Here is a 16836-nt window from a genome sequence, read left to right as displayed (position 1 = left end):
CAAAACCCCTGTCTCCCCTCCCCTTCACATAGATCCCCTCTATATCATGGTAACAGCTCTAACAAGATAAATTTATCTTTTTTTATGTCATCTTAGCATATTTTATGCTACAGAACGAATTATTTTTTTTTACATGTATTGTTATGGGAAAACGCGTTTCACATAACGAACTTTTCGCATAACAAACTTGCTCCTGGAACGAATTAAGTTCGTTGTGCGAGGCACCACTGTATATGGGTATTTATTTTGTAATTGAGGCAATGAAGAATTAAGGCCTGGATTCTCTAAATGTGCCTAAGCTCAGTGAAAAACACCATTTAAATGCCATTTTCTCTGATTTTCAAGTTGTCTGCTGGCGCCCAAAAAACTGGCACTAGAATCGCACTTCCGTAGGTGCTTTACTGCCACTAGGGGTGTGGCTAACACCGGAAGCAGTGTAAAGCACCTACAGAGGCCGATTCACGTGAAAGGTAGGTGCTGGAAATGTAGGCCTGGAAAACCCTGATTACATTTCTGGCACCTACCTTTGCCGGAGGCACGATTCTTTAACTGGCGCTGCCACATGATCGACACTTTTAAGGTGGCCACCGACAACAGCCCTAGTTAGAGAATCTGGGCCTAAGTGACTTGCCCAGGTTCACAAGGAGCAGTGGTGGGATTTGATCCCACAGCCTCTGAGTGCAGAGGCAGCAGCTCTAGTACTAGGCCACTCCTCATCTTGAAAAAGATGCTTGGAATGATCTAAATCTTCTTATGTCAAAATTATATAAATTTATTTGCAGGCTAGTAGCACTAGTGTCTAGTTGAACTATCTTTGATATTGTCATGTGGGGCCAGAACAAAGCTGTGTGAAAGCCCCTAGCTTTGCTTATATTAGGACTAGAAGATCACCCGGTGTTGCTCAGATATTTATTTATCCCAATCTTCCGGTATTGATAGACTTGTATTCAGTGATTACACCTGGGACTTGGATATAAACAGCATTGGGAGTGTCAGTATTCATCTCAGCGAGCCGCGAAAACTATGGATTAGACACTAATATCTGTAGTTTTTGATAATTTTTGCATGTCACCCCCTTCCCACCCCCCATAGTATTTTCCCCCCAGATAGAAAGTCATATGTATACCAAGTTTGGCAAAGAGATCATTAGTGAAAACAAGCTGGAGTCATAACCAGGCTCTTTTTAATATTCAAAAATATTTATGCTGCTTGAAAAACATCTTTCTAAATCCTAAACAATTTGCTGCAGTGCAGTAGAGCTTGGTAAAATCAGCAGAATGTTAGATAATTCACACAAAAAGAAAATTGTTTCAAAAGCATTTACTTGGTGCATATTTTAAAATCTTTTGCACCTTTTATTTCTATTTTGTAAAACAGGTAGAAAGATCCTTTATAAGAACTATTTCTGCTTGTTACTCTTAGTTAAAAAAAAAAGTTTAGATTAATCCTAAATCAAGAGAAATCCTAAAGCTGATTTGAGAATGCATGTTCCGCATCAAATATATAAAAATGAATTATCACATAACACTTACCTATAATATCTGGAATGCCTTGTCCTGACACAGTTGTGCAGACTGTTACAGTAAAACTGCGGAATAAAAAAAAGATAATTACTAGTTCAATAATTATCAAGTGCCAAAAAGATTAGTTGAATCATTTGTAATCTGCACACTGGTACAATGCTACTGCATATTTAGGGCTCCTTTTACAAAGCTGCGCTAGCGGTTTTATCGCACACACTGGATTAGCATGCTCTATAGCTCGCTAGCTGTAAATCTACCACCTGATCAAAAGGAGGCGGTAGCGGCTAGTGCGTGCTATTCCATGCGTTAAGGCCCTAGCACAGCTCCCTTAATGTTATTTCTGATAATAATAATAATAACTTTATTTTTCTATACCGCCATAGTCAAGTGACTTCTAGGCAGTTCACATTGAAAGAAGGCTGGACAGTCAGCGAATAAGAAGCCTAAATAGAAAGCTTACATACTAATTGGAGTTTCATGGGTAAAGAATACATGAAAATTGGAGCTTCCTGAGAGATTGTAATAGCGTTTACAGAGGGAAATATCATAGAGAGAGAGGGTGGTCTGTTATAGTCAGTGAATTTGTCGAATAGGGCGGTTTTAATTGATTTTCGGAATGCATTGTAAGTCAGTTTGGGTTCATTTATGCAGTTTCTCAGCCAGACTAGCTGTCTATTCACTTGGAACATAAAGGTTCTATCCAGGAAGGATTTGTATCTGCAGCTTGAGATCTTTGATATCTTCCTTGCTAGTTCTGAGCTTCATGAATGTAAAGAAGTACCATATACTGTATACTTGAATATAACACCATCTGAATATAAACTGAGATAACATTTTTCCTCCTAAAAAGGGGGGGAAAAGGTTAACTCAAATATAAACCGAGGGTTTATAGTCAAGTGCCTTGTCCTGCCAGGCTCTGCACCTAGCACCACTCTCTCCATCCCCTGCTCGGCTCTGCACCTTGTCCTTCCTCCCTCCCTCCCTATGCCTTGCAGGTCTTTCTCCAAGTCTGCCATAAGCCCTATTGGTACAGTGGTGAGCCAGAATAGAAGGGATCTCTAGAAAGCCTACCTTGAACGCCCTGGTGGTTTAGCAGTGAACTGGGACAGGAGTGATCTTCCTATGATCCTGCCCCATGCAGAGTTACTATCTAAAATAACTGCCGCAAGTTTCCAGGGCAACCTCGCAAGACCATAGGAACTTGTGGCAGCCATTTTAGATAGTGGCTCTGCACAGAGCAGAGCACAGGAAGACTGCTCCTGCACTGGTTTGCCACTGGACCACCAGGACTTTCATGGTACGCTTTTTAGAGGTCTGGGAGGCAGTGTGTTTCAGAGTCAGCCGGAACAGGAGGTAGGAGGAAACCCTTATTTCCTGGCTCACCACTGATCCACCAGGGCTTACAGCAGGCCCAAGGGAGGCCTGCAATAGGTCTGGGAGAGGGGTGGGTGGGCATGGACTTTAATATAAACCAAGACCCCCATTTATGGGTCATTTTTTGGGACCAAAAATCTCAGTTTATATTCGAGTATATATGGTAAATCATGAATTTTTGTAGAACATAAGAGTTGATATACTAGGACAGACTGAAGGTTCATAAAATTCAGTAACCTGTTTCCAACAGTGGTCAACTGAAGTCACAAGTAAGAACATAAGAAGTTGCCTCCACTGGGTCAGACCAGAGGTCCATCGCGCCCAGTGGTCCGCTCCTGCGGCGGCCCATCAGACCTATGACCTGTGAAGTGGTCCCTGACTATTCCTATAACCTACCTCTACTTCTATCTGTACCCCTCAATCCCCTTATCCTTTAGGAACCTATCTAAACCTTCCTTGAACCCCTGTAGCGTGCTCTGGCCTATCACAACCTCCGGAAGTGTGTTCCATGTGTCCACCACCCTTTGGATAAAAAAGAACTTCCTAGCGTTTGTTCTAAACCTGTCCCCTTTCAATTTCTCTGAGTGCCCCCTTGTACTTGTGGTCCCCACAGTCTGAAAAATCTGTCCCTGTCTACCTTCTCTATGCCCTTCAGGATTTTGAAGGTTTCTATCATGTCTCCTCTAAGTCTCCGCTTTTCCAGGGTAAATAGCCCTAGTATTTCCAACCTGTCAGCGTATGAAAAGTTTTCCATACCTTTTTTCAATTTAGTCGCTCTTCTCTGAACTCCCTCAAGTATTGTCATGTCCTTCTTGAGGTACAGCGACCAGTACTGGACACAGTACTCCAGATGTGGGCGCACCATTGCATGATACAGCGGCATGATGACTTCCTTCGTCCTGGTCGTGATACCCTTTTTAATGATACCCAACATTCTGTTCGCTTTCTTTGAGGCTGTCGCATACTGTGCTGATGCTTTCAATGTTGGGTCCACCATTGAAAGCATCAGAGTAAAATAAATTCTATGCTGCTTATCCTAGGAATAAAATTTCAATTCCAAATTCTAACTCACTTCCAAAGCACCCATATCTGTCTTATCATTCCCTTTGTAAATTCCACCTGTGCACTATGTGCAGATGCACCTTTTTGTCCAGTTTGTCAGTCTGAATTAGATTGCAAGCTCATTCAAGCAGGGACTGTCTCTTCCATGTTCTGGTGTACAGCGCTGAGTAAGCCTGGTAGCACTATAGAAATGATAAGTAGTAGAATAAGCGGTGGACTTTCTTAAGTCTGTCTTAATAATGGCTTATGGACTTTTCTTTTAGGAAATGATCTAAACTTTTTTTAAAACCCTGCTAAGCTAACTTTTTTCACCACATTTTCTTGTAACAAATTCCAGAGTTTAATTACCGTACACACTGAGTGAAGAAATATTTTCTCTGTTTTGTTTTAAATCTACTACTTAGGGGGGAATACATGAAAGAATGTTAACATGTTAGCATGCACTAACCAATAAAGATACATAATGGACATTTATAGCAGTTAGTACACGCTAATGCGCTTAACTTCATTTCATGAATTTTCTCCTTAGGAGCGTCATTGCATGTCTCCTAGTCCTAGTATTTTTGGAAAGAATAAGCAAGCAATTAACATCTTCCTGTTTCACTCCACTCAGTATATTATAGACCTCTATCATATCTCCCCTGAGCTGTCCCTTCTCCAAGTTGAACAGCCCTAGCCTTTCCTTACAGGGAAGCCGACCCATCCCCTCTATCATTTTTGTTGCCCTTCTTGGTGCTTTTTCTAATTCTGTTATATCTTTTTTGAGATACCACTTAGAGAAAGAGATACGTGCACTAATCCAGATGCCAATTAACATTAATAGATTGTTAGCACCCAATTATTGGTGCTAATTGGCTTGTTTGCCAATTTAGTTACATGCACATCTCAGAAAAGTGTGCAATTTTGCATGTATATTGGTGTCCCATTTATAGAATGTGAAGGTTAATGTATAGTTAACACATGGAAACAGGTTATACTTGAGCACATTAAGGGGTTTTGCAATAGTTTGCTTCGGCACATTAAACTGCTTGTTATTGAATTTTTTGTCAGGGGTGTGACACAGCCGGAAAGTGGGTATGAATGCATTAGTTAGCTAGCATGTTACACTTACATGCGCTTAATGTGGGACCACTGTTGCCTCCTAAATAGGAGGCACTGAGGGCCTGATTCTATAAATGGCATTGAATTCCTAGGCACTGTTTATAAAATCACGTCTAGCTGCACCTAAGCGTTTTTAGGCTCTGGTAGGCATTGAATCCATAGGTGCACTGGGAGGCTAAGGTTTTAATAGACTAAATGAGTGCACCTAAGGTAGGTGCCTTTCAATCCATGGCCAAGCTCTGCCCCAAATCTGCCCCCCAACCATTCCTACTTGCCAGTAAATATCATCAAAGTGGCAGGCACCTACTGGCAAATTAATTTTTTTTAAAAATCATTTAAAATTGTTTTGTTAATGGCATTTTCAATTATCAGCGTCAATTAAGCCAATTAAGAAAATTAAGCTAGTCACCTAGATTGGCTAGGAGTGCAGATCTAGGAGCCCAACTGTAGGTGTCTTTTATAGAATCAGGACCTAAGTGCTTCTACATTGACTGGGAGCAAGTACCATGTATTAATTAATCTGAATGTATATGCATGACTTGCAAAAGCAAACACTGGGAACGTCCCTTATTGATGCAGCGTTAGTCTTGCGCTTGTCACACATTAAAATCTTTTGTTAGTACAGTGTGTCAAGCCCAAAACTTAATGTACTTTAGTGAAAGGGTCCTTTAAAGCAAATAAAGTATGTGAAAATAGGGTTTAAAATACTGAAGTCATATGTTTCTATAGAGTAAATACTATGAATGGCTCCAATAGCCAAATACTTCAACAACCTTGCACTTGAACCTGCCAACAATAATATTTATAATAAATTCAAACCTCCTGTAGTTCTGACTACAGTTAATGTGAAAATGGGTACATTTTAAAGATGAATATGCATGAAATCCTTCATTTGTATTAATCTGATTGATTTAATGCCTTCATCACTTCTTATAATGAATAGATTTATTATCATCATAAATGTTTATGTTTATTTTATTAATTTGATGAATCGCCTATCCATAATTTACTAAGCGATTTACAATAAGATATATAAACATATTAAAAAACATACAAATAATATTATATAAAAGGTAAAAAACAGACTCATAAACAGACGAAACAAGAACACAAAATGATAAAAGGGGAAAAGTTACATAGTAAATGTTTTGAAAAGAAGAAAAGGGAACATTCAAGGAAAAAACATAAGGAGGGATGACTTAGCTACACTATTTGAAAAGTATTTGTTTTAGAGACTAAAAGCATCTTTAAAAAGGAAAGTTTTTAATTTATTTTTAAAGAGACTGAGTTCCTTTTCATCTCTTATATATTGTGGTAGAGAGTTCCAAGTTTGGGGGGGGGCCACAATTGAAAACATGTCATGACGTCTGGTGCCTACCACTTTTAATGAAGACAATATCCTTTGACAAAAGATGATATTTTAACTAGAACTGCATTTTAGAGATATCTTCATTTTCCTGTGGTATCATTCTTTTGAGTTCCTCTGAGCGTTGGGAGCAGCGCGGGCCATTCAGTGTGGCTCCCTGTGCTAAAACTGCTATCGCAGTTTGATAGAAGAGGCCCGCAGTTTCCTCACGTCACCATTATTTTCTCATTTTATTATGTTTTCTATATACCCAAATATAAATCTGCAACAAAGATTCTCTCAGTGCTATTTGTTAAGAATACTAAACTATTTAATAATATATGGCTTCACATCCTCTCTTTGAATCCACTATGTATTTCCAAAGCTACATTTTCTGACTCAGAACAAATTCTTCTAAAACTCAAGTACTGACCTTTTGGTATGTTGTTGTAAGATTTTTGGGAGGACAGTCATATCTGCCTGAGGCACTGATTTGGTAGCTGTTTCCTTCCTAATTCAATGCACAGGGCCAAAGGACAGCCTCAGGTCAGCCAATGCTATTTCTAGCTTTAAAGCCAGCGGGACAGGAAGGAATAGAGATTTATCATGCCCTCACTTGCCTTATGGATCAACACATGTAGTAGTGGGGGTTGAAGGAGGGAGATATTGGGGCTCAGAGTCCTTTAGCAACTATTCAGAAGAGAGGAATGGATGTTTTATTAGCCAGATGACAGTCTATTAGCCCACAGATTTAGGATGGGGTATGAAGCTAGGACACTGGCAGGCACATTGGTCTAATGTTTCTATCACACAAAAAAAATTAAGCGTTTGCATTAGCTGTTCAGTTTTCACAAATTGGGACCCTTTGACTAAGTGTAGTAAACACTTGGCACATGAATTAGCACATGGCTGCCGTAAAAAGTTGTGGTATGGCATGACACATAGCATTTACTAATTCATGTGCTAACTGCTTAGTATGGAATGGAGTAGGGAATGGGTGTGGAGAGTGTTTGTTTTGCTTTTGAACTTTGTTAATTGAAATGGTCATTCTCAGGGCTAGATTAACACTATGACTGAATAAACACATATGAGAGTAGGAATGGCATCTCTCCCACAAGAAAAAGCACACAGCGTTTCTGTTTAAAGATTTGTAGTTATCCAACTACTTTCTGAGAGTAGCTATGTGTTTATTTAATCATCGTTATCACAAGATTGCCTTCTACTAGCATAAGAATATAAGAATTGCTGCTGCTGGGTCAGACCAGTGGTCCTTCGTGCCCAGCAGTCCACTCACGCAGTGGTCCTTAGGTCAATGACCAGTGCCCTGAGACTAGCCTTACCTGCATACGTTCTGGTTCAGCAGGAACGTGTCTAACTTTGTCTTGAGTCCCTGGAGGGTGTTTTCCCCTATAACATACTCCGGAAGAGCGTTCCAGTTTTCTACCACTCTCTGGGTGAAGAAGAACTTTCTTACGTTTATACGGAATCTATCCCCTTTTAACTTTAGAGAGTGCCATCTCGTTCTCTCCACCTTGGAGAGAGGGTGAACCACCTGTCTTTATCTACTAAGTCTAAACCCTTCATTATCTTGAATGTTTCGATCATGTCTCCTCTCATTCTCTTCTCTGGACCCTTTCGAGTAGCACTGTGTCCTTCTTCATGTATGGTGACCAGTGTTAGACGCAGTACTCCAGGTGAGGATGTCAATTGCGTCCCTGAGGAAGGTTTTCGAGCAGAAACACAGACCATGCTGGGTCTTACACATAAGATTTGTTTCAACATTTTGAACCAACACAAAATATAGAGATATAGACTGTTTTTATCTGTTTTAATAAATTTCAGCATATTTATCTCAGGTTGATGTGTACAGTTCCTTCCCCATTTTTTCTTTTGTGCCTGTTTACCGTGGGGTTTGGTTTCCTTGTTTTTTGGTTTAGAGCTTATTTAAGCAGCCACGAACCATTCTCCTGGCTGCTTAAATTACTTTGCATGTGAAACTCCATGTGTCCAAGATATAAATTTACAAAGCTTTACATTGTGAAAAAGGTTAACAAATGGAAAAAGCAAAATAAAATATTTAGAACACCAGATTCATCTGGTGTGATATAACATTAGCTGAGCTGACGTCACCGGTTGGTAATATTTTTAAATGATGGTGTGGGTAAAATGGGAAGGGGAGGGGGGCAGAGGGTGAGGGGAATATATGAGGTGTTGTCAAGGGTCTGTAGAATAAGGATTGACAAGTTTATAAGAGGAGGTAAGAAAGGGTTAATAGAGCTTGTAAGAAAGAAAAATGATTAGGGAGGTTTCTAAGGTGATGGGGTGGAGCAGTCATGTGATTGGTTGGATGTTGTGGCAGTCTGGAGTGAATTCTGTGAGGAAAGGGGAACAGTAGAGTAGTCTCTTCAGGAAAAGATTATCCCTCCCTCCCTCCCATTTGTGCTGATGTTATGTTTTGTGTCAGTGTTGTGGGGTGGGGGGGGGGGGGGTGTACATGTTATATATCGACTTGGGTGGGTTTGGTGGAGCTTATGGGGTTGAGGGGAGGTGGTCGCAGCTTTGTGTGGGGCGGAAAATGGGGTTTGGCCCAGTTGTATCTGGGAGATGAGCAGTTAATAAATAAATAAATAAATAAATAAATAAATGTAACACTCGTAGGCGATACCGCTGCGAGAGGAAACATGGCCTTGCGTCACTGTGGGTCATGTTTGGGGGAATGTTATAAATTTAAAGACTTAACGGGAGCTAGTTTCGACACCGAATAGCTCCCTGGGGCTGTGTGAAATATGCATTGGGGGTTTGTTGGTTTTTGGACACAGATTGTATTGTAAGTGGAGATAATATTCAGACACATAATAAAGCTGCGACCAAATATTTCTTCCAATAAAACTGAGTTGTGTGATTATTGATTGATGGTGATTAGCTTTCAGTTGCAGGTGACGGGAATGCGAATGCTAATGTTAAGCTTTTTTAAATGGTTCTGAAAAGACCTAGGCAGCATGGAGGCAGTATTAGGACAGTGTTAAAAGGATTTTGCCCAAATAATTTAATAGTTAACGGGGTAAATTCCCTGAGCTGAAAACTTCCATTTAGATCATATGTGCACAGGTACATTTGTTCCTGAACTTCTCCATTCCAGCCCAGATTTGCAAAGGGAAACTTTATTTATATGAAACTGTCTTCATCAGGAACACAGAAACATATACAAGTGCAAGCACGCTCTAGCTCTGTTTTACAGGGCTGTTCTGCTGTTCATTCAGGTATTGCTCCCACCTCCTACCAAGTCTGCCTGTTGTCAGGGAAAATTCTGGAATTTGCTCCCAGTTCTTTTCGTCAGCTGATAGCAGAACCTTCACACTTTCTCCCATTCTTTAGTCCTATTCCTTTTCAACAATCCTCTCCCCAGAACCCTCACTTGTTCTGCTTATTCTCTCAAAATACCCTGTGCAGAGCTCAGCTTCCCCCACAACTCCTGCAGCTCAACCCCTTCCTTCCTGTGACTAGAAGCTTTTTCATTGACCAGATCCTACTACAGCCTTTGCAATTAAAGGGGGGAGGGAGCATTAGAGAACTGTAGGGGGATAAACTCAGAGACATATACACACACTTAGCTATCCTTCTGGGTTTGAAACAGGCAGAGTACAAATTTTTAGAATCCTGAAAAAAATCAAGGCAGTTGGCAACCTAACCAATCCTGAGCATATCTGACAAGGCAGGGATGGTGTGCATCTATCAAAGAAGGGAAGAAATGTCTTCAGCAGCAGACTGGCTAACCTGCTGAAAAGGGCTTTAAACTAGAATCATCAGGGCACAGTGATCAAAGCCCCCAGGTAAGTATAAGCCCTCAGGTAAGTAAAAGCACTCTGGAAAGCAGTATATGCTAACTAGTCTTTAAGCCCGTTACATTAACGGGTGCTAGAATAGATGTGTGTGTCTGTCTTTCTTTCTCTCTCTCCCCTTGGCCGCTTTAAGTCTGTTTGTCTTTCTTTCTTTCTGTCTCTCTCTTTCCTCGGCTGTCCACCACCATCCCTTGGCTGCTCCCCCTGTCCAGCAGTAGCCCTTCTCCCTTTCTTTTACCTCCCCGTGTCCAGCAGCACCCCTTCCCTGCTCCCCCTGTCCAGCAGCAGCCCTTCTCCCTTCATTTTACCTCCCTCTATCCAGCAACACCTCTTCCCGGCTCCCCCTGTCCAACAGTAGGCCTTCAACCTTCCTTTTACCTCCCCTCTATCCAGCAGCATCTCTTCCCTGCTCCCCCTGTCCAGCAGTTGGCCTTCTCCTTTCCTTTTACCTCCCCCACTGTTTATCAGCACCTCTTCCCTGCTCCCCCTGTCCAGCAGCACCCCTTCTGGCCCACCGGCATGAACCTTATGTCCATATCTCTCCCTCTCCCCATCTTGCCTTCTCCTCATCCATTTCTCCATTCCCCCCGCTTCCCTCACTCTGTAACGCACCCCTGCTGGCATCTACTCCTCCTCCCTCCCGCCTGCTCATCCGCTCGTCGTGTTTAACTTAATAGAAAAGCTCGTGGCTCACCGGCCAAAATCTGGCACACCTCACTGGTGCCCACTCTCAGGCAGCCCTGGCAATATTCATTATTCTGGCTGCAGCGGATGAGCTGGGGTTGGTTGGCCGCCCGCACCGGCATGCTGGCGAAAGTCCATTAAGGCCTGTTTCCCATCTTCCTGCCCCCAAGCACCAATTCAGCGCATGCGACCGCCACCAGCACCTGCCCACTTCCCAATGACCGCCTCGCGGTCCACTGCGGTCAGCCCTAGAGGAAACAGGAAGTTGTCAGAGGGAGGGCCACAGTGGAGAGAAGACGGCGAGGCCAGTGGCAGCACAAAGCAGTGCTTTTCTTTGAAGTTAAATGCGGCTGGAAGGTGAGCAGGCGAGGGGGAGAAGTAGATGCTGGCAGGGCCGCCTGTGCCCCCCCCCTCGTTCCGAATACTATGGAGGTTTCTCTGGTGGTGGGTGAGTGAGGGCGGGAGGGGGGAGTCACAGGTGTGTTTTCTGCCTTCATGTTCGAAAATGGAATTCGGAATGGAGGGACACAGCACACTGTCAGGAAACACGCCGTTCTAAGTGCGCATGCGCGCCTAGAATTTTATCATAGAGGATACTCGAAGTATGGGAAATAAGATTCTTGATCTAGATAGAGGCTGTGATGGAGGAGGCTGAATTGGATTTAGTGGCAATCACAAAGATGTGGTTCACGGAGAGCCATGACTGGGATATAGTTATACTGGCTATAATCTATTCAGGAAAGACAGGGTAGGAAAAGGAGGGGGTGTGGCATTATGTGTTAAAGATCATATTAAAGCCACACAGCTGCAAGATCAACAGGGTCAAACTGGAAAGACATGGGGGAAGCCATTCCTTGCCCTGAATCAATAGCATGGAATATTGCTACTCCTTGGGTTTTGGCCAGGTATTGGTGACCTGGATTGGCCACCGTGAGGACGGGCTGCTGGGCATGATGGACCATTGGTCTGACCCAGTAAGGCTATTCTTATGTTCTTATTGGTGTGATATTAGAGAATGACACGGGGAAAAAATCTGTCCCCGTCACCGCCCCGTCACCGGCCCACCATCCTCTGCACCGCCCCGTCACCGCCGATCCCTTCACCGCTCCGTCACCGTCACCGCCATCCCTTTCACCGCCCCGTCACCGCCACTGCCATCCCATTCACCGCCCCGTCACCGTCCCCGCTGCATCCATATAAGCCTTTTTCCTTTCACTCCCTCCTTCCAATTTGAGCCGGGAACACTAGCGATCGCACGGTCCCTGCGGCCACTACCTGCCTGCCCAGTCGATCCTGGTGTTTGGCCGGCTCTCTCCCTTCTCCTCATCTTGGTTTGTGGGTTTTCTTTTTCGGCAACCTGCGCGCTTTCCCAGGGAGCCGCACACGCGCGGCTGCTCAGTGTTCGATCTTCTGCTCTGCTGCAACTTCCTGTTTCCGGTTGCGTCAGAGCAGAAGATCGAGGCTGAGCAGCGGCGGGTGTGCGCGGCTCTCTGGTAGCGTGCGGGTCGCCGAGGAGGAGGATCTGCGGACTGGGGTGAGGAGAGGGGAGAGAGCTGGCTGGACACTGGAATCGATTGGGCGGGCGGGTGTGAGCTGCGGGGACCGCGCGATCCTTCATGCCTCACTGCGGGGGACAAGACCATTCACCGCCCCGCGGGCGGTGAATGGCCTTGTCCCCGTCGCCGCAGCAACTGCTAGTTTTCTTCCCCGTTTTCGGCGGGTGACCCGCGGCTAAAATGCGGTGGCCGCGGGTAAACCGCCACCGTGTCATTCTCTATGTGATATACAGACTTCCTTCACAGATAGGAGAAGTGGACAGAGATTTAATAGAAGGCATTCAAAATATAGCTGTAAAAGGTGAGCACTATTAACAGGCGATTTTAATAAGACAGATATTGATTGGGATACCCTATTAAGGGATCTCCTAGGGAGATCTTGGATTCAATAAATACGTGGATGAGGAGATGGTGTGAGGAAGAAGGATTCCACTTCGTGAGGAACTGGACGGCGTTCTGGGGCAAGAGCAAACTATACAGGAAAGATGGACTGCACCTGAGCGCAGCAGGAACTAGACTCCTAGCAAACAACGTCAAGAGAGGAATAGAACAGGCTTTAAACTAAGAAGAAGGGGAAAGCCGACAGTTGACAAAGGGTCGACGATTCGGAAGACGGTATCCTGTGAAGATACCGAGGGGAAAAATGGCTGGGAAGGAACAAGGGACAAACTGCAGGAGTTGACTAACCCAGAAGAAGTGGTTATAATGTCTGCAGCAAAAGAGAAGAAAATATGGACCGAAGCACAGGGAAAAGAAAGGAAGACAGCAAAATACCAGGATCTAAAGTGCATATATGCTAATGCAAGGAGCCTAAGAAACAAAATGGGGGAACTAGAAGCCTTGGCCAACGCAGAAGACATCGACATCATTGGAATCTCTGAAACATGGTGGAATGAGGAAAGCAAATGGGATACAGCACTACCGGGATACAAGCTCTATCGCCAGGACAGAACAGGACAAAAAGGAGGTGGAATAGCCCTATACATAAAAGAAGGCATACAATCCACACAAATGGACACAGCAGAGACGGCCAGCAAGCCAGAATCTCTATGGGTTAAAATACCGGGAAGGAAAGGGCCTGAAATAAAGATGGGCCTATTTTATCGCCCACCGGGGCAAACCAGAGATATCGATGAGGAAATGGAAGCCGAGATGAAGCGTGAATGCAAAAGCGGCAACACGGTTATTATGGGAGACTTCAACTACCCTGGGATAGACTGGAGGCTTGGAAGCTCGAAATGCACTAGGGAGACAAAATTCCTGGAAGCTACACAGGATTGTTTCATGGAACAGCTTGTTAGAGAACCGACGAGAGGAAATGCCACTCTGGATCTAATCCTAAATGGGTTAAGGGGACCTGCAAAGGAAGTAGAAGTAGTGGGACCATTGGGAAACAGCGATCATAATATGATCAAGTTCAAGGTTGAGGTAGGAGTGTCAAAAGGCAAGAGATCCATTGCGACAACTTTTAACTTCAGGAAAGGAAACTACGAAGCAATGAGGGAATTGGTAAGGAAGAAACTTAGGAACACTTCCAAAACATGGCTAACGGTAAATCATGCCTGGTCCTTCTTCAGAGACATGGTGAGCGAGGCGCAAAATCTGTATATCCCCAGATTCAGGAAGGGGTGTAAAAAGAATCGAACAAAAGACCCGGCGTGGATAAACAAAACAGTGAAGGAAGCGATAGGCAATAAGAAAAAATCATTCAAGAAATGGAAAAAGGACAAAACTGAGGGGAACTGGAAAGAGCACAAGAAGCATCAAAAAGAATGTCACCGTGAGGTTCGGAAAGCCAAAAGAGAGTATGAAGAGAGGCTAGCCAGGGAAGCAAGAAATTTCAAACCATTCTTCAGATATGTTAAAGGGAAGCAGCTGGCTAGAGAGGAAGTGGGACCGCTGGACGACGGAGACAGGAAGGGAGTGGTGAAGGAGGAGAAGGTAGTGGCAGAAAGGCTTAACATGTTCTTCTCGTCTGTATTTACAAACGAAAACACGTCCAACATACCGGAACCTGAGCAATTCTTCAACGGAAGTCAGGCAGAAAAATTAACATCCATAGAAGTGAGCCTTGAGGACGTTGGTAGGCAGATAGAAAAACTAAAAACTGACAAATCCCCGGGTCCGGATGGCATACATCCAAGGGTTCTGAAGGAATTAAAGGAGGAGATAGCGGAACTACTGCAGCAAATTTGCAACTTATCCCTGAAAACAGGCGAGATCCCGGAAGATTGGAAGATAGCCAACGTTACGCCCATCTTTAAAAAGGGATCAAGAGGTGACCCGGGAAACTACAGGCCGGTGAGCCTGACTTCGGTTCCGGGGAAAATGGCAGAAGCACTGATAAAAGAAAACATCGATCAACATTTTGAAAAAAATGAACTTCTGATAACCAGCCAGCATGGTTTCTGCAAGGGAAGATCGTGCCTAACGAACTTATTGCACTTCTTCGAAGGGATCAACAAACGGATGGACAAAGGAGACCCCATAGACATCATATATCTAGATTTCCAAAAAGCCTTTGACAAGGTGCCCCATGAACGTCTACTCCGGAAACTGAAGAACCATGGGGTGGAAGGAGACGTACATAGATGGATCAGAAACTGGTTGGAGGGTAGAAAACAAAGGGTAGGAGTGAAGGGTCACTACTCCGACTGGAGGAGGGTCACGAGTGGTGTCCCGCAGGGCTCGGTGCTCGGGCCGCTGCTATTTAATATCTTCATAAATGATCTAGAAACAGGAACGAAGTGCGAGATAATAAAATTTGCGGATGACACCAAACTATTTAATGGAGCTCGGACTACAGAGGACTGCGAAAAGTTGCAAAGGGACTTGAACAAATTAGAAGAATGGGCGGCAAAATGGCAGATGAAGTTCAACATTGAAAAATGTAAAGTATTACATGTGGGGAGCAGAAACTCGAGGTACAACTATACAATGGGAGGGATGTTATTGAATAAGAGTACCCAGGAAAGGGACTTGGGGGTAATGGTGGACATGACAATGAAGCCGTCGGCACAGTGTGCAGCGGCCACTAAGAGAGCGAATAGAATGCTTGGTATAATCAAAAAGGGTATTACAGCCAGAACGAAAGAAGTTATCCTGCCGTTGTATCGGGCGATGGTGCGCCCGCATTTGGAGTACTGCGTCCAATATTGGTCGCCGTATCTTAAGAAGGATATGGCATTAGTCGAGAGGGTTCAAAGGAGAGCAACACGTCTGATAATAGGTATGGAAAACCTGACATATTCTGAGAGATTGGAGAAGCTGGGTCTCTTTTCCCTGGAGAAGAGGAGACTTAGAGGGGATATGATAGAGACTTACAAGATCATGAAGGGCATAGAGAGAGTAGAGAGGGACAGATTCTTCGAACTTTCGAAAAATAAGAGAACAAGAGGGCATTCGGAAAAGTTGAAAGGGGACAGATTCAAAACAAATGCTAGGAAGTTCTTCTTTACCCAACGTGTGGTGGACACCTGGAATGCGCTTCCAGAGGACGTTATAAGGCAGAGTACGGTACTGGAGTTCAAGAAAGGATTGGACAAATTCCTACTGGAAATGGGGATAGAGGGGTATAGATAGAAGATTACTGCACAGGTCCTGGACCTGTTGGGCCGCCGCGTGAGCGGACTGCTGGGCACGATGGACCTCGGGTCTGACCCAGCAGAGGCATTTCTTATGTTCTTATGTTCTTATGAGAACTGTTCTAGCAGTTGGTAATGGAACCTATGCAGGATGGGGGCCATACTGGACTTCCAGTACAAACGGAGAAAGTGTTTCTGATGTTACAGTGGGCGATCATTTGGCATCCAATGATCATCGCATGGTGTGGTGTAGAGAGGGCTCATTCAAATTGAAGGTTCTAAACTTTAAAAAAAAATTTGTTCAGATGGGGGATTGTGTCAAGGAATTGTCTGGATGGGAACATCTGGAAGAAGAAGGAAAACAGTGTGCAAAACTGAAAGGAGCTATAAGGGCAACAAACCATTTTGTAAGAAAAGTAAGAGAAAAAGAAGGCCGCTTTGGTTTTCAAAGTAGTGTCTAAGAAGGTAAAGAGAAGGAGATTACCAACCTAATCTCTACAGAATATTGCCTGGACCTAGGGATAGCTCCCCGGATGGGGAGAAGCCATTACTAAAAATAACCACTGCTTCAGTGGCACTCCCTGTAAGTTACAAGAGGTCCAGAGAATTTCTTGGTTCTTGTTTAGGCAGACAGCTGCTGCTGTAATTTAATCCCACTACCTGACAGAAACTTTTTTTTTTTTTTTTAGTAATCTTATTCCTTTAACAAGGGAATAAAGTTAAGGAAGCTCAAATAAAATTCAGATTATTTTTAAATATTCTGCAGAG

At 43.8% G+C, this 16836-nt stretch overlaps 1 protein-coding gene across 3 annotated transcripts in view; it reads right to left on the bottom strand.

Moving 5' to 3' along the window:
* The window catches only part of ITGA8 (integrin subunit alpha 8), a 473328-nt gene that overhangs the window by 160124 nt on the left and 296368 nt on the right, over positions 1-16836 (bottom strand). For all 3 annotated transcript variants that reach the window (XM_033931203.1, XM_033931201.1, XM_033931202.1), the window contains one exon: positions 1533-1588. In XM_033931203.1, coding sequence (XP_033787094.1) covers positions 1533-1588 — 56 coding nt within the window. The remainder of the gene's footprint in view (positions 1-1532; positions 1589-16836) is intronic.

Source organism: Geotrypetes seraphini, chromosome 2 (assembly GCF_902459505.1).
Source record: "Geotrypetes seraphini chromosome 2, aGeoSer1.1, whole genome shotgun sequence".
NCBI lineage: Eukaryota > Metazoa > Chordata > Amphibia > Gymnophiona > Dermophiidae > Geotrypetes > Geotrypetes seraphini.
The sequence above is the reverse complement of the archived record's forward strand: the minus strand, read 5'-3'. Positions and strand labels throughout refer to the sequence as shown.